Source organism: Ceratotherium simum, chromosome 11 (assembly GCF_057802395.1).
Source record: "Ceratotherium simum simum isolate JZ-2026a chromosome 11, ASM5780239v1, whole genome shotgun sequence".
NCBI lineage: Eukaryota > Metazoa > Chordata > Mammalia > Perissodactyla > Rhinocerotidae > Ceratotherium > Ceratotherium simum.
Genome location: NC_141910.1, coordinates 40244101 through 40262713, shown reverse-complemented (window position 1 = coordinate 40262713; position 18613 = coordinate 40244101). Strand labels below are relative to the sequence as shown.

Genomic DNA, 18613 nt, shown 5'->3' with positions numbered 1-18613 from the left:
TCAATATGTATATTATTGTACTGTGCTCTTACAGTACAGCTGATCCAGAAAGAAAACAGCAATGTGCGACATTAGATAATGAGAATGACTTGGAAGTGTTAAGAAATGGAAGGTTTATCAATTGCTTGAGACTTGGCCTTCTTTAATTAGGCAGCTTTATCTTTAGCGTATTTGAAAGTATTATTTTGAGATATCCCTAGGAACTGATAAAGTTTATAGTACTATTTGAGGCTCTAATGAAAGGCTCAGCTACTCTGCTTTTCTAATTATCTTCTGTTTTGTGCTTTGCTTCCAGCTGTCACTTCTCCTTGCTGTCTGCTTCTACCAGCTGGTCTTATAGTCACATATTAACTGCTTTTATCTGTCATCTGCTATGGTATAGGACAGACAAAACCAGGCTAGTGCTGGCTATGCCGCTTACTAGTTTGCAACTTTAGGCAAGTTAATTAACTTCTCTGAGTCTTAATTTTATTATCTTAAAATTGGAGATTGTAATAGTTCCTACTCTATAGGATTGTTGTGAAGATTAAGTCTTTGTTAAAGTATGGCAACTGGAACTACTCTCAGAGTTCCAAATACAAATGCTGTTTTCTGTTTTATTTCCAATATTTACCTGTTACTAGTTAACATTTAAGTGACCCCATAGCTGCAAAAGCATACTGGGCTTAGAACTTTAGGAAATGTCTCTCTAATAAATTGTAACCACACAGTCAGAGCCTGTCCCTCTTCATGGCGTCACCTTATGTGGAGATGCCCATTAAAAAGATGACTGATACCCAAGGACACAAAAGGGCACTTCTTGGTAGAGGGCAGCTGGCTGACGCATGAGTCCCTAGTCAGTGGTGTGCTTGCCAAGGTTGTTACAGGCCAAAGCCTTGCTCTCAATCTCATAAGCTAAGAAACAAGACAGGATCCATTTTAGAGTGACAGACTCACATCATCCAAGTTCTCCAAAGCTGGTTTATAAAATATCAATTTTCAATAAGAACTGGAAAGGGACTGAATCCTGGTTTCCTCTGGCCAACCAAGTTTTCTCTCTGTAAGCAAGCCTCAGGAAACCAGCTCATAATCAGCATGCCAGTTTATTCATTTAAAGTAAGATATATAAAAGCCAAGGGGACAGGACATGAGCACCCTCCAGCCAGTACTTCCCTTTGGGCAAAAAAGTGCATGTGAAACCAGAGTATAATCCAAAGGTGAGCATGCTCAGCACCTACATCCACAGTCGGGCAATAGCTGCCACTGGAACTGGTCTTGGTTCAGGTCTCTCGATCCTAGACATCGGATTGGTACTACCCACATTTGCCTTGGTGACTCCTTTTTCTTTGCTGACGACCGTACCCCCACCTCCATTTGAATAACGCTTTCTTTGGACAGATTCCTACATGCAGTCAGGTTGTACTCTAGACTTGCTGGCCCTGGAGCTTTTATGACTGACTTCTTTGCCTTTTTCTGCTTTGATTTGCTTTGTGTTAATTCTAAAGTTCAACTCACAGAGGTTCCTGGGGAGCATCCACTGTAGTTTCCGTGAACACACAAAACTTGCTCTTCCATTCATTGGAACTTATTTCCATTTTCTAATGACCCCAAATATCTCTCATCATCTTCCTGAAGTTTATTGTTACCTGCTTAAAATTTCAGTGTTTCAAAAAACTTAGCATGAATTATAAATTTGGAGATTTATTATATATCCCCTCTTTTAAGTGTTCTTTAGAGATGTTACGTCTGATCTCATTTAGAATCATAAAATGTTTAGCATATAAAGGGTAGAAGAGAGCATTATCTATCTTGAATAAGAAAAGGCAGCCATAGCAGGAGGTCATTTATCATGATCCTTTGTTATATGTTCTAACCTCTCTGATCAAGCCAATCTCAATACAGTTTCTTACAGTATAAGTACATGGATAAACCAGATAGTCTCCAAAGGTGATAAAGACTGAGTTAAAACTTTGATGTGTCTCTGTTCAGTCCTTAGAACCCTGGAAAACCTCAGCATATGCCAGAAGAGCCAACTCAGAGCACTTCTGGCTTAATCGTTTTTCACATACCCTGTCACTTCCCTTTTCTCTCCCATTTCTAACCCTTGCATTTAGTTCTTATGCTGTGCAATTTTTGTCACGTTAGAAACAAAGCAAAAATAGGTGCAGTATGAAATAAGTACATTCCAACTTTTAAAGGAGTTTCTTAACTTTGGAATAGTGCAGAAGGGAGAGTAAGATGCTTCATTTGCCTCATTTCTCCAAATAGCCCAGTCTGCCAACAAGAAGCCTTTTTTCCTCTATCATGGACGTTAACTAGCGTAGTATGTCTGCTTGTATTTTAGACTAGTCACTCATTATATTTCTGGCATATAGCCATTAAGACATTGCTTGTAAAATAGCAATATCACAATCACAAATACCACAGAAAGGCGTAAGTCTCGTTATCTGTGAAAGCAGTAATAATAAGATGATAGAGCTCTGCTCAGTATTTGCTTCTTATAGATTAGCACTCACATGTGCCTGCCTCGAAGATCTATATTAAGAAGAGTGAGTGGACATATTTTCTGCTGAAGCTGCTTTTGTACTTACTCTTACGTGGCAAATGATACCACCTCACAAACACACACCTCAAGTTTGTTTACTACGCATGCCTGGTCCTGGCTCAGCTCTTGCAAGGAACCCCAGTGATCGCACAAGAAATCATTTGCTCTTCGTGAGCTTGACCTCTCCTGGCCGGCTGAGGATTAGAGGGGAAGAGAGGTAGAATGGAGTCATCCCTATATACTGTCTGTCTATGGCAGCCTTTCATTTCCTCTGCTGTGGCCTGTCTCTACCCTCTCACTTCCCATGTGTGCCCCTCGGAGCAGTCTTCCTGCTGACGTTGGGCCCTCCAAGTCCCCCTCCAGCATACACTCCAAGCCTGCTTGACCTGACCGGTGGTATTTTGTGCCTCTTAATTAGATCATATAATTTGGAACGACCTTTTTTCTTTCTTCTACTTCTCATGAGAACTTGCCATCTTCTTAGTGTTTAGTAAATATTAGAAAAAGTGGTTTGACTAAACTGTAGGATTCATGGGTTCATAGTTGTATCATATATTCACTGTGTAAGCAGTTTAGTTTTGTAACTGTTGCTATAGAAAAGTTTATAAGACAGCTTTGGATTCAGATGCTCTTTTTAACTTGTCTCCAGCAACGCCCTAGGATTTGGGAGTGGGGCTGGGCTACTATAGATCTGATTTTATTTGCTTTATATATTGGGCTTCTCAAGTAAGATTTAATATGACAGAAAGATTTTATAGTTAAAAAGACTTTGAAGACTCCTGGTTGGCTATCTCAGATATCCCTGAGTGTTGTGAGGTTTTATGTAGTTTTCTTGCTTTCAGTACAATTTGGTTTCTTTACTTCAGCTTTTCCTGTACTATTCTGAAAATGTACCAAAAAGGTCCTTGATTACTTATAAATTGCTTTTCTTAAAATGCTACTTTTGAATTACTTTCTGCTCATCTTCCGTGTTACAGAAATGAGTAAAAGATAAGCGTGATTTAAATGCTGTGCTTAATTTGGTCCAGAATCATCTGATCTGAGTTTGAACTCTAGCTCCACCAATTCTTTGTTATGTGACTTCAAAAAAGCTACTTAACCTCTCTCTGCCTCTTCAACTTCTTCACCTACTAAATGGGCATCTGCATTAAGGTAGCTATGAGATTTAGAGTTGATAATATATGTAAAGCACTTAAACTTAATGCTCTATACATAGAGAGTACTCGGTAAATGTTAGGTGTTATTAGCAGGAGCAGCAGCATTATTCTCAGGAACAAGATGAGCCCTGGGTTATACGTAGGGGTGATTTCAGCATTCAACATGAATCTCTGAAAGTTCAGAAACAGTTTTTTTAATTACGGACAGTTGTGTATTTTCTTTTTTTTTTTTTTATAATTTTATTTTTTCCCCCAAAGCCCCAGTAGATAGTTGCATGTCATAGCTGCACATCCTTCTAGTTGCTGTATGTGGGACACGGCCCCAGCATGTCCGGAGAAGCGGTGCATTGGTGCGCGCCCGGGATCCGAACCCGGGCCGCCAGCAGCGGAGTATGCGCACTTAACCGCCAAGCCACGGGGCCGGTCCCAGTTGTGTATTTTCTTTGGAAGAGTTTTAAGTGTTCTGATTGACCTAAAGGTTCTATTCTACTTGCAGTGGAATTAAGATTATTTTATTCTGCACCTGAGTGCCAACATAATGGCTTTCTGATGGACTCAAATTCCTGTGTGCCTTTTAACACTGCTACTCAGAAGATCTTAGCCCAGGAGATATGTTATATTGAAGTTGTAGTGATGTACAAAAAAGCATTACAAAGTCTGTTAGAATAGGCAAGAGTGCTGGTAAAAATTAGTGTTCTTTTTGCCAGGATCATGGTAATTGAAAATATATATTAAAAAGAGAAGAATAGTAAAAGACTTCTAAACTGCCTATGTAGAAATCTCCAAGAAAATAACCCATAAAACTAATGCAATATTTCAATAAGGCAGTAGGATTCAATATTACTATAACAGTTAGGAATTATATTGCAGTATCTGGTGACTTAAACAAATGAGAGAGATGTTCTCATTTAAAAGAAGTCATCAAGGACTCAGGATCCTTCTTTCTTTCTACTCCATCATCCTCAATAAGATGCTGCTGGGATCTTTTTTTTTTTTGTGAGGAAGATTGTCCCTGAGCTAACATCTGTGCCAATCTTCCTTTATTTTGTACGTGGGATGCCACCACAGCATGGCTTGATGAGCAGTGCGTAGGTCCACGCCCGGGATCAAACCTGCGGACCCAAGGCCACCAAAGCAGAGCGTGCAAACTTAACCACTACGCCACCTGGCCGGCCCCAATAAGATGCTGCTGGAACTCCAGTTATCACATCCTAGTTCCAGGAAGGCAGGATCAGAGCAAGGGGAAAAAAGACACTCTTCCTCCTAAGTCAGTTCTCTTAAAGTTTTCCTGGAAGCCCCCACTCAATAACTTCTGCCACCTCTAGCTACAAAAGAGGTTGGGAAATACAGTGTTTTAGCTGGGCCTTAGGGGAGAATGTGGATTAGACAGGCACCCAGCAGTCTATACTCTAAGGATCAGCTTTCCCTCACACCAGCAAAACACATCAAAAATGTGATGGGAAAAAAAATCCTATTTGCAGTAGCAACGAAAACTGAGATGCTTTGAGAATAAACCTAGCAAGAAAAGCACAGGAAGCTATATGAAACATGGCTGAAAGACAAACTAAGAATTGAAAAAAGAAAGACATAACATGCTTCTAGATGAAAAGACTTGATAAAAATGACTTTTCTCTACAAATTATTCTCTAAATTTGATGCAATCTTACATTTTCAACATATTTACGAGCTTGATAAAATGGTTCTAAAGTTCATCTGAAATTTTCCGCATACCACAAAACTATCACGGTTGGCTGGGAATAAATAGGCAGATAAACTAATGGAACAGAAGAGTTCAGAAACAGATCTCTGTTTATATGGAAATTTACTAGATAATAAAAGAGGTATTTCAAATCAGTAGAGAAAAAAATGAACTGTTCTCTACCTGTATTATCCAGCGACACAGATGTTAACCACAACTTTCTATTTATGAACTTAAATACAATTCAGTTCCTGGGAGCACTGGCCATATCTTGAGTACTCAGAAGGCACAGATGGCTAGTTGCTGCTGCATTGGACTGCACAGATACACATTTTCATCACTGCAGAATGTTCCCTTGGACAGCATTGCTCTAGATGGTGAGGGGACACCTGAATACCTACTTAGGAAAACAGATCCCTAATTCCAGACCTTGGTACTTTTTTTTTTAAACTCGCCAGGTAATTTTAATATACAGCCAGGGTTGCAAACTACTGATGTAGATGACAACCCTTCATGTAATTGACAAAGATTCAGCTAAACTATTTCTGATTTTTCCAGAGTAGTAGTCTTGGGCTCTCTCACTTGTGATTGTTGTGTTTATACCATTCAGCTAATTCATTTCAGTAATGAAAGTGCCAGCTTAGAACACCTTCCTGTTTCTTTTCAAGGCGGTATCCTAGATTTTGCTCCCAATTGTGTCTGTGCCCTTCGGGTGCTATTTGAGGGTATTTTCCCCCACGCTGTGTGCACAGTGTACCTTCCATGGCCTGTGAGCTGGGTGGGGCAGGGATACTCTGAAGTGGTGTCTGGGAAGGTAACATTATAGACCCCTAACAGATGCCTTTAATCTTTTCTTTGCTTATTTATTGAAATCCATACCAGGGAAAAAATATTCTCTTTGTTTTCCAGTATGAATTGATAACTTGCCAAGGTCTTTTCTAAATTTAGGAACTTTTCCTACTCGAGTCCTTTTTGAGAATATTTTATATTGATTTACCTTCTAAATATGTTCTGTGTCCGACACAGATGTGAGTTACATGAATATTATGCATACATACAATGCTTTTGATGCTCTTCTAAGTAATGCTATTAAAGGCTTTTCACAAAGATTCAGATATTTTTAAGTACTTCTACGTTAGGATGAATACTTCTTGGAGGACTTTGCCATGATTAATCTGGTTAAATCCTTCATTGATGTAGCAGCAGTTTTCTTATCCTAGAAGCATGGCCTCTCCAGACTCCAGAGCCAGGCATCAGACCCATGTGCACTGTGAAAAGGAATTGTGTGAATCCCATCCTCCTGCCGTATTCAGAAGATATCCAAGAAACATATGGCATCTGTTTGGCATTGAAAATTGATTTCTTGTTAAGTTTGTAGGTCTTCTGTGTGCCTAGCAAGTGATTCCTGACCTGTTTTCCAATATACCACCTAATCCTCAGTGATTTCAGGAAGCTTCACATTTCTTAAATTCACATAATTTAAATTTATTTAAATGTATAAATATGTGTATTTGCCGTGTAACACTGTGATGGAGACCATAGCTCCAGAGAGGTTTTAGGACATGTCATTAGACTTCAGAAGGGCACTGGAATAATTAGAATACTCTGCATAAATCATTAAAAACTACACCTAAGATACTTTGAATTTAACTTAAAAAATAAAACCATGTGCAGTAAGCTAGTCATTCAAAAACTACAATAGAAATTAAATATGTTTTACCAGACTGTAGGACATAAAAGTGATTTTGAGTCTCCATTAACTTTGGTAGACCATTAGACCTGTGTGATTTAGCTGAAATAGTTTATTGGAAATCATCAAATGCTTACATGCGAAGCCAACAAAATACAGCATTTAGTAGTTTTTTTGTTTTAATTCCCAATCTTAGTAAAACTTAAGCAGAAAAAGATCACTGTCTTCCTGTTTAAGGAATGTTTTAAGTAATCAGATGATTATATTGGATCTAGCTGTTCTTTTTTTTTTTAATTTTTTTCCCCCAAAGCCCCAGTAGATAGTTGTATGTCATAGTTGCACAGCCTTCTAGTTGCTGTATGTGGGACGCGGCCTCAGCATGGCCGGAGAAGCGGTGCATCGGTCTGCACCCGGGATCCGAACCCGGGCCGCCAGCAGCGGAGTCCGCGCACTTAACCGCTAAGCCACGGGGCCGGCCCTGGATCTAGCTGTTCTGAAGAAGTGCAATGTTGGGTGACTTTTCCCCCAGAATATTCTGTGGAAATAGGAGTTTTCCTAGGAGACCTCCGTACGACCATGTGCGTATGCCGTATTCCTCAGCCTCCAGGGTGGTACCATGGATACTCAAGAAGCAGCCCAGGAAAACTGTACTCTTTGTGCACAGCCTGGAACCAATACTTCATTCTCAAAAATGAAGTCACTCTAATAGGGACACCCTGACTTGAAATAAGGCCTGAGGTTGTGGTATCTGGTGCAGTGTTCTTTAAGGCACAAGTTTAAGAGACTCTCTGTCTTGGAAGTGTCTAGCACAGGCAGTAGGTGCTTGTTGCTGGTGTCTAGGTGGAGAGGCCAGCAGAATATTCCATGCTTAATGTTTCCACTGTGGTGAGATCTCTTTAGTTCTTTAGTTCCAAAGTTCTGTCAGAACTCTTCATGTATCACTGGCATCTTCACACACCTGCATCTTTGACTACCAACAAGATAGAGTTAAAAAGAACTAAAGACCTGCTATGAGCCCTGTTCAGTTCTAGAGGCTGTGATCCTGCTCTCTACGGTTTAGGAATTCCAGGTGAATGGCTACTCAGAAAATAGTATTGGCTAACTATTAAACTGTTTATCATTCAGAACTCTAAAAGCTTTCTAATAGTTGATGTATTATTTCCTAGGGACATTCCAGCTATATCACACACCTTGACTGGTCCCCAGACAACAAGTATATAATGTCTAACTCGGGAGACTATGAGATATTGTACTGTAAGTATGAATGATCATGTATGGCTGAGATGTGTCTGTCAGGGGTGCAAATGCACAGGCTGCGTGGAATTTGAAATGTGCAGAGAATGCATGCTGGCCCCTCTAACCTGACAAAACGTATGTTACTCTGAGCTAAGGAATGAGAATTTCAAGGTGTTTCATTTCTCCAAGAAAGTAACGAATTAATTTAAATGTGTAGACATGTAGTCATAAGAAATTACTCAGGGAGATTGATGGTCCTCTGAATGTTTTGTATTTAATTTTTCCTGGAGGCAGGATGGAGTATAATGGATGGGCGTTTATGCTTTTTAAAGAAAAAGAACAACTTCAGTGGGAAACAATTTGTAGTTCTATAAACCCTGTTAAAGTAAACATTTTCTTTTCCTTTTTAAATGTGTCTTAATGTTTTTCAGTGTATGGATTATAAGTACAAGTAAACGTGGCTAGTTTGAATCAAGATGCACTTTCACATGCATTTGTACACAAGCAGTATGATTATACTTCCTGTTTCTAAATTTAAAGGGGACATTCCAAGTGGCTGCAAACTAATTAGGAATAGATCGGATTGTAAGGACATCGATTGGACAACATACACCTGTGTACTAGGCTTTCAAGTCTTTGGTAAGGACATGGTACCTAATGGGAAAAGGCGGTTTGTGGGATTTTTATATATAATATTTACTTAAATTTCTAAATGAAAAATAGTCTACATGTGTTCTTTAGTGTTATCACTATTAATGCCAGATTCAGAGAAATTCAGTGTATTAGGATTGAACCAATATGAGGTTTATTCTTTGCAGAATCCAGCAGACTTTTGGTTCCCAATAAATAAGAAAGACAATTAAAAAGAAAAGAAGTTACATAATAGTACAGATTGCCTTCCTATTTTTTCTCCAAGTGAAAATTAAAGCTTTTAAATTTATAAAGGCATTTTTAAAATAGCAGCTTTATTGAGATATCATTCACACACCATATAATTCACCTATTTAAAGTGTACAGTTTGGTGGTTTTAGCATATTCAGAGTTGTGCAATCATCATCACTACCTTTAGAACATTTTCATCACCCCAAAAAGAAACCTTGTTTGTTCTCTATAGTAGTATTGAACCACAGGAGGCCAGCATCTCCACCCTTATATATTCCATAGTTGTGATCTAGCCTAATAGAGGTTTTTGCTAATTATGTTGAACATGATCACCAGTGCCTCATAATGATTCAGAATAATTAAATTTGCTGTGTCTTATCTTTGGAAATAAATAATAGTTCCAGGAAAATTCTATGGGATAGCATGGTAGACTAGCGGATGGCCTATGCATTTCCATTAAGAAAGAATCTCTATGAGGTTTTCTTTGAGGTGCCTACCTGAAAGGGAGCAGTAAAAAAAAGTGTATAAATTTTACAGTTTACCCAGAGTCCACTTTGAAGAATTAGTGCTATGGCTTTGTTTCTGTGCCTTGCTATACAAGTGACTGAGAACCTCCCCTCCAGCTAGAAACTTAAAAATTGAAGAGCTTATTGCTGAGGTGAGTCAAGCTAAAACTAAAATTATTTATTAGCACCACCTGCTGGTTACCAGTGAGTACTTCTGAGTCTTTAAATTTTTCATTTTGAGGCTTTTTTGGTTTAATTTTACTATTAGTTAGATTTTGGATAAAATTTCATCATTTGAATGCAGTATTGAGCCACTAAGAAATTTGTAAGGAAAATGTTAGCAGCTAAGAGTTTGAACACAGATGAAAATTAATAAGATTCTAAAATCAAATAAACATATGTATCATCACAGTTATATCTTTCAGGCTAATTTTTCTACACCCCTGTGTTTCTGTATCAAAGGTGTCTGGCCAGAAGGATCTGATGGGACAGATATCAATGCACTGGTGCGATCCCACAATAGAAAGGTGATAGCTGTTGCTGATGACTTTTGCAAAGTCCATCTGTTTCAGTATCCCTGCTCTAAAGCAAAGGTAAAATCAATTTAACAAAAATTAGTGTTATAGGGCTTTTGTTTAGGGATAATTTTGTGTCAGTGGTGAGAAGATATTTGTAAGGTTACTAATTACTGTCCATGATACTGCAATGCACAGAGGGAGAGGAGGGCCATCTGTAAATCTCCAAGCAGGCATTGCTTATCTTCTGCTTCCTCATTAAGGTTAAGGAGAAGACGGTAACAGAAGGCAGCTGATGATGTTGTATTCATTTTTATGTATTGTCCAATTGTTTTTCATTTTTGGCAGTGTTAAATTTCTCCTAAACATTAAAATATTTTATTTGTTACACGTATCATCAACATTATAAAACTCATGGAACTGTTTCCTAAATCACCTGTAATCCTGCCAACCTAGTAAATTCTCCCCTAACCATCTCAATCAAATGGTTACTAAATTCTCACAAGTATACTAACCTGACATCCAGAAGAGACAGTTTTAGTTATTTTTTTAAACATATAGTCTGAAAGTATAGATGTCTAATTATTCTGTTTTGTTTCTTCCATATAAATAGATATTAAAAGGAAATTACTGCTAGCTTTATTCCTCAGATTTGATGACTTGTGGCTTTGATTTGAATTACCTGTTTCATAAGCTGAATGACCTCCCTCACCTACATTGCTATAAAGAATGAGCATAATTTTCCTGTCTGATTTATTTCATATAGGCTCCCAGTCACAAGTACAGTGCCCACAGCAGCCATGTCACCAATGTCAGTTTTACTCACAATGACAGTCACCTCATTTCAACTGGTGGAAAAGACATGAGCATCATTCAGTGGAAACTTGTGGAAAAGTTATCTTTGCCTCAGAATGAGATTGTAGCAGATACTACTCTAACCAAAGCCCCCATCTCTTCCATTGAAAGTGTCATGCCATCTGATACTCCCACACCACCTCCTTCCCAGCCCTTAAATGAGACAGCTGAAGAAGAAAGTAGAATAAGCAATTCTCCCACGCTTCTGGAGAATAGCCTGGAACAGACTGTGGAGCCCAGTGAGGACCACAGTGAGGAGCAGAGTGAAGGGGGCAGTGAAGACCTTGGTGAGCCTATTTATGAAGCGCCATCCAATGCGATAAGTGAGGAGCAGAGTGAAGTCGCTCTTACTGAGGACCAGCAAGATCCTTCACCCCTACCTTAACACCAGGCCTTCAGTGCAACTCTGTTTTCTCTTTCAACTGCATGTGATCTTGTGATAGTTCAGATAACAGGCCAGGAAGTGATAGAGAATCACTATTGATTGAGATGTTGGTTTCCACATGATTTGTTTCCTTCAATGGTCTTGAATCTTCCATCTCTCAAATGCAGCCGACCTAAAGGTTCAGTTTGGTGGGTGTTGAAAATTAACCAGACTTAGTAGTAGGAAAAGACTGAAACATTAATTGTCTCAGAAATTACTGTGTATGTAAGTGATAATGGTGTAAATACTGGAAACAGAAACAGCAGTTGTATAGATTTACGATAAACCCCTTGTTATCTGAACATGTTTTCTTCAGGAACGACCAGAGGCATCACAAACACTGTTACTTATCTACTGGCTCAGACTGTGCTAATTTTTTTTTCCTGATGCAGAAAAAGAAATCAGAAAAAAAAAAAAAAAAACTCTCTTAGTGAGATATCCTCCCATCCCAAATGTCTAATGGAAATTTTTTAGTTAGGAAAAATTTCAGTATTGCCATGAGCAATGGTGTTGCCTTCTTGAATAATAACGCCGTTGCCTACACTACCGGTAGATGTCCAGGTGTGCTTGTTAGTCTCCTATCTAGGTGCTGCCTTTTCTAAGTCATAATGAGGAACAGTCCCATAATTTCTTGTGTGCAAATCTATTTTATCTTAGAACTAAGAAAGCAGTGGTTTGTTAAAGAGCTTTTAATGTATATTAAACCATTGATACTCAGAAATAATGGATTCCTCCAAGGATTCCTTTACTGGCCTAAACATTTTCTAATGTTTGGCATTCAAGTGAATGGAAGGAAAAAACCGCATGCCTATAAAACTAAACTGTAATAATTACTGGCTAATTTTAGCTTAGCCTTCATCATAATTCGTTCTTTCAATAATAGGAGAAATATAAATACAGTTAGTTTAAATGATTGAATTGGTGCTTGAAATTCAATGGTTTAGTTGTAACTTTTATACAGATTAATTCTATTGAGGGGTAAGAGACTCAACAAATTGCAAATTCTTTTTTATAGAAGTGTGAATAACAGTCACAGTAATTTTTTATAAATTGCATACTTAATAGACTTGCTATATATGGTAATTTTTCTCTGGTGGAGTTGCTATAAGCCTTGCAATTCTAATGTGGCTATCCTCTCCTATTTTAGGCAATGCATGTATTATTATGCATTGGATAGTTGTTTTTTTAAGTTTTGTCAGATGACTATGTTTTTAAGTACGTGTTTCCTACTTTAAAAATAATTACTGACAAATATGCATTTCCTATGTATTTGTTTATACTTTGATTATAAAAAAAAACTTTTTGATTTATTTTTTAACTTGCTGCATTGTTTTGATATCCTTTTTTTTGGTTAGATGTTTAGAAACTTTGGATGAGTTCAGAAGTCTTAAGTATGCAAGTGTTTACGTGATTGTGCCATTCCAGAGTGCATCAGAACTGTCATTCCCTTCTAGTATCTTCTCAGGAGTAATACAAATCAGGTATTTCATCATCATTTGGTAATATACAAACTCCAGTGAACTCCCCAGGACACTCACATTTATATTCACATGCTGTATGTAAAGGTGTGGGTATGTGTGAAGAGGTGAGTGTAGACCCTTACTCTGTGTTTGTGTGTATCTCTATATAAGAAGATATACGCCACATTGAAGATACTCAGTGTATAATCTCTATGTGTATAGATATATGTCCATGTATCTCTCTTTCCTTTTGTTTACAACTGTTCAAAAAAAAAAAAAAACCTCAAAGTAGTTCTCTTCAAAAGAAGAGATATAGATTCCAAGCAACCCATCTTTTTTCAGTATGTTATGTACATAATTATCAGAGAGCATCAGCAAGTATCAGGCGTATATATTTGCCTATTAGCAGTGGTGATTAAATCATCAAGTCAGCGTATGCTACTCCCTGCAAGAAAAATACTATGAGATGAACAAGAAATTTTTCTAGGACAAAAACATTTCAGTGGAGGATACAACTCTCCATGATAAGCAGGGAGTTTATTTGGGGACATCAGTTACCTTTGGGGTTGCTGTGTACAATGAGATTTATAATCGTGATACTCTTGGGTGGTAGTTTCAAAAAGACACTACTAATACGCAGAAAGCGTTCCAGTGCTCTATTGCTGGCAACTACTGTTTAACAGTCAATTAAATCTGTGATAATGGTTGGAATGGGTGGGATTATGAAATTGTAGATGTTTTTAGAAAAACTTGTGAATGAAAATGAATCCAAGCGTTTCATGTGAAGATGTTGAGCCATTTCTATCATGCATTCCTGTCTCATGGCAGAAAATTTTGAAGATTAAAAAATAAAATAATCAAAAGCTTTCATTTGTCTCTCTAAATGTGTCTTAAGTCTTTCTTCATATACACTGCTAGTTTCCATGACTGTCCAGTTAGCAGAAGACACGACAATTCAGAAGAACACATTTATCAGTTGACCACTGCTGCTGCTGTGGATACAACCATGCTGGTGGTAACAAACTCCATCTCATAATTTTAAAGGAAATTACTTCTGATTTCTGCTTCCATTTAATAAGGAAATAGCTTCACTTTAATTTATTTCATGTCTACCCTTCCTCTAATGTTTAACGTTGGACAATCCTGATGATCCTGGTTACCTGCCTGACCCAACTCCACTGCCTGCTGCTGCCTCCCTGGTGTCAGCCTGCATGAAGTCCTTGAACTCAGTAGGACCCTGCATTCCCTGCTTTCTCCATCTGTCCCATGTTGCTTAGTGACACAGATCCTCTGTAACCAGAACCATAAATTGGCTGCTACAAATTTTTCTTTATGAAAAATTAGATTCCGTGTTCAATACATCCCTCAGTTTTACCATCATTGAAATTATGGGATTTTCGTTAATACCTCATTCATCTTTGGTGACTATGAATATATGTTCACAGCCACTCACATATACTAACCCAAGCGAGGCTGTCCTGGGATAGGAATTCCTGTTTCACAATTCTGAGACAAAAAGCTGATGGGCACTAGAACAGACCCACTAAACAATGTGGTTTTTCTTAAAAAAGGAGATCCAAAAAAGGAACTTGTTTATGGGGAAATAATGATGAATTACATTTTGGACACCCTAAGGTATTGGTGTAACTTCTAGAAGGAACCAGGTTTCCAGCCCAGAGCTGGACCTGAAATGAGAGTAAGGACAAGAACATGTTTTTAGGACAAAGCAGACAGACTGAACAGCAGGAATGTAGGACTCGTCTCAAGAAGAGCTGCCGCTGGAGCAGCTGTGTGGCCAAGCATGCCCCAAACATGCTGGCTCTCAGGTAGTGATGTGGGGAGTGTCGCCCCATAGGCGAGGAGATGGGTCGGGAAGATTTAGTCACCAGCCCTAGAGAAGGCCCATGCCAGGACTTCATATTTTATAACGTCAAAGGTTGCCCTTCTTCCACTTACACTAGGAGAAAGACATTCTTTAGACATGGAGGAAGAAGGAAAGGATGAGGGTAAAGATTCACAGAGATTTTGGAAAGGAGGTAAGAGAAATAGAAGAGGGGCCTGTGTCAGTCTCAATCCTCAGTCCAGGATGGGTGAGGTCGCTGCCCACAGTGATGCTGCACATGTGTCACCATCACAAACCAGGCCCTGCTGGAGAAGCCTCCTTTGTCTTGGACACCTAGGACTGGAGTCTTCAAGAACCACACAAAGGTCTCCAGGCATTTTTCCCAAAAAATAGATGCAACCCTTTATAAGGGGCAGCTCCTGCTCTCCTCACAGGGGCTCAGATAATGTTATACCTTTTGTGCTAATTGGTTCACCTTTTCCAAAGGAAACCTGAATTTCTACTCTACCCGCATTAATAAATAACCTTAAATGCTCTGATATAAAGAAGACAAACTTCCCAGCCAAGGGAATAGAAAGAGAATCCCAAATGGAAAAAAGAAAGTTTCATTGTTTCCTCTGGAGATGTCAGCCTTTTTCATTTTTGTATCCAGAGGTAACTGAATGGAACACTTTTTTTTTTTTTGGAATTTACCAATCCAGAAATCTGGCAGAAAAACTTAAGGGTACCACTTCTATATCTCAAAGGACAGAAACATAACATAAAGAAATGGGCGAAAACAAAAAACAACCTAAGTGCTCAATGGTTAAAATGTGGCACATCCATAAAACGGAATGCTATTCAATGATAATAGCTAACACTTAAGTGCCTTATACGTATTAATTCATTCAGTCCTTTGAACAATCCTAAATTCTATTATCTCCACTTTACAGACAAGGAAACTTGAGGAACAGAGAAGCCAGGTTATACTACTAGCAAGTGGCTGAGCCAACATTTGAAGCCAGGTCCTCCTGCCTCCAGAGTCCCTGTGGCTAGCCACCATGCTGTACTGCAGTGCACTGTAGAAGATGTTTGCTGTAGAACAATAATTTAGTGATTATTAATAGTCATGCATTGCTTAATGATGGGGATACGGTCTCAGAAATGCGTCGTTAGGCAATTTCGTCGTCGTTCGAATGTCATAAAGTGTACTTACACCAACCTAGATTGTATGGCCTACATCTAGGCCATATGGTACTAATCAATCTTATGGGACCACCATTGTATATGCGCTCTGTCGTTGACCAAAATGTCTTTATGCAGAGCATGACTGTAATAAGAAAGAATGAAATAGGTTAAACTTCTGGTAGGAAGGATTTAAGACGGCATAAGGAAAAATTACAGAAAGTGATTAGGCTTTGGAAAAAAGAGGCTTTGGGCCCTGAACAGTGTCACAGAGTTGAAGGGACCCTTCTCATGCACAAGCCCCGTCTTGCCATCCCTACAACTGAAGCACAGGGCAGAGGAGCGTCCAGGCTCTTGCACCGCACTGTGGCACCCGCCGCCAGCAACCGCCTGCTCCTCCTGCCTCCTTTAGCCATAGTCAGACAGGTGTGTCTTCAGTCCCTAATGCACAGTTTAAATGTATTTGGGTGGAGATGCTGTTCCCTTATTTTCCAACCTTTGGGCAATTTCCATTTCACCGAGAAAGAAATGTGGCTGTACTTTCTGTCGCTGGCCAAGTGCTTTTTCCACTTTGTCCTCATTCCCCATCCCACATTTCCCATGGCAAGCCTGGAGGTTCTGCCAGCCCCATGCTCAGCCACGGGGCTTTGATCTTGCATCTCCTCTCTCTCAGCAATGTAAACACGTAGTCCTGCAAATAGATTTTCCTAGGGAGCCATCCATTGACAGAGATGAATATGTGTAACTGTTGGTGCTGATGACTAAACATCTCAGTGGGATTACACAAAATTGGCTCCAGAGGCAGATTTCAACTCCTGGCAGAGTTTGCTCTCACCATAACTCACTAAAGGAACTGAAAACACAGGGGATGCTAGAAAATGGTCTCAGGGAGGAAAAATAACTTTTTAATAAAAAGTAAAGCCCTCGTACCTGGTCATCCCATTTCATTCTTGATGTTCACATAGCCACCATTGCCAGAGTGCATCCTGGGAAGGGTCACAGGGTACTTTGGAGGCCACCTCTACACAGTGATGCCCATTTAGCCAACACTGGGTTGGGCTGACTTGGAAACCTAATTGGAAGCAGGGAAACTAGACGCTGGCTTTCTCTTACTGTGTCAACTGTAGAACTCTATTTCAATTAACATAACTGTGTAAGTTGGTTGTCCAGGTAGGGCAGGTCCTCTTCCTTCTACAGACTTCAGTCTCTCTACAACAAAAAATGTATTGTGCTGCCAACACCTTCAAAGTGGTAGCCAGTTTAAATCCTGGGGAGTTTGTGTGAGAGCAGGATCCAAAGGAGTCACCAGTTCATCAGGTATGTTATGAACCTGCCTCATGCAAGCAACTGTGCTGGGCTCAGCAGAGAATCCAACAATGAGAAAGATATAGCCCCTGTCCTCATGGAGCATATAACTTAAAGAGGTTGTCAAGACAAGCCTTAGACATTTTTGTTGATGTTGTTGTTCGTATAAATAGTATAATTTGTATACACTGTTTTACAACTTTTAAAAAATAATTTTATTGAGGTCATATTGGCTTACAACATTGTGTCAATTTCAGGTGTACATCACTGTATTTCAGTTTCTATATAGTCTGCATCATGTTCACCACCAGCAGACCAGTTTTTATCTGTCACATACACGTGCTTCTTTACCCCTTTTGCCCTCCTCCCACCCCCTTCTCCTCTGGTAACCACTAATCTGCTCTCCTTATCCATGTTTTATCATCCATACATGAGTGAAATTGTATGGTATTTGTCTTTCTCTATCTGACTTATTTCACACAGCATACTACCCTCAACGTCCATCAGCATTGTTGCAAATAGCATAATTTTCTCCTTTTTAATGGCTGAGCAGTATTCCACATCGTCTTTATTCATTCATCCATTGATGGGCGCTTGGGTTGCTTCCACGTCTTGGCTATTACGAATAATGCTGCAATGAACACAGGGGTGCATATATCTTTTTGAATTGTTGATTTCATGTTCTTTGGATAAATACCCAGTAGTAGAATAGCTGGATCATATGGTATTTCTATTTTTAATTTTTTGAGGAATCTCCATACTGTTTTCCATAGTGGCTGCACCAGTTTGCATTCCCACCAGCCATGTGTGAGGGTTCCCTCGTCTCCACATCCTCTCCAACACTTATTTCTTGTCTTGTTAATGATAGCCATTCTAACGGGTGAGAGGTGATATCTCATTGTAGTTTTGGTTTGCATTTCCCTATTAGTGATGTTGAGCATCTTTTCATGTGCCTGCTGGCCATCTGCATATCTTCTTTAGAAAAATGTCTGTTCGTATCCTCTGCACATTTTTTGGCAGAGTTTGGTTGTTCATTTTGTTGTTGTTGAGTTGTATGAGTTCTTTATATATTTTGGAAATTAACCCCGTGTCAAATATTTGATTTGCAAATATCTTCTCCCAGCTCGTGGGTTGTCTTTTCATTTTATTCATGGTTTCCTTTGCCTTGCATAAGCTTTTTAAGACAAGACTTTTATATATTTTAGAATTGGTATACCGCAAAGTCAGGTTCTCTCAAAATTAGAAAATTTTAACTACATGCTATAAATAGTGTATGATTTGATATGTGAAAAGTAAATATTCCTACTAAGGAATCTTGGATTGGTCATCTCTTGAAACCACCCATCCATTGCT

General features: G+C 39.0%; 1 protein-coding gene across 8 annotated transcripts in view; it reads left to right on the top strand.

Moving 5' to 3' along the window:
- EML4 (EMAP like 4) overlaps positions 1–13832 on the top strand; it is a 159698-nt gene extending 145866 nt beyond the window's left edge. For all 8 annotated transcript variants that reach the window (XM_014792331.2, XM_087436843.1, XM_087436842.1 and 5 more), the window contains 4 exons: positions 8237–8324; positions 8847–8945; positions 10157–10287; positions 10976–13832. In XM_014792331.2, the coding sequence (XP_014647817.1) occupies positions 8237–8324; positions 8847–8945; positions 10157–10287; positions 10976–11449 (792 nt within the window). In that variant the 3' untranslated portion in view covers positions 11450–13832. The remainder of the gene's footprint in view (positions 1–8236; positions 8325–8846; positions 8946–10156; positions 10288–10975) is intronic.
- Positions 13833–18613: the final 4781 nt, after the last annotated feature.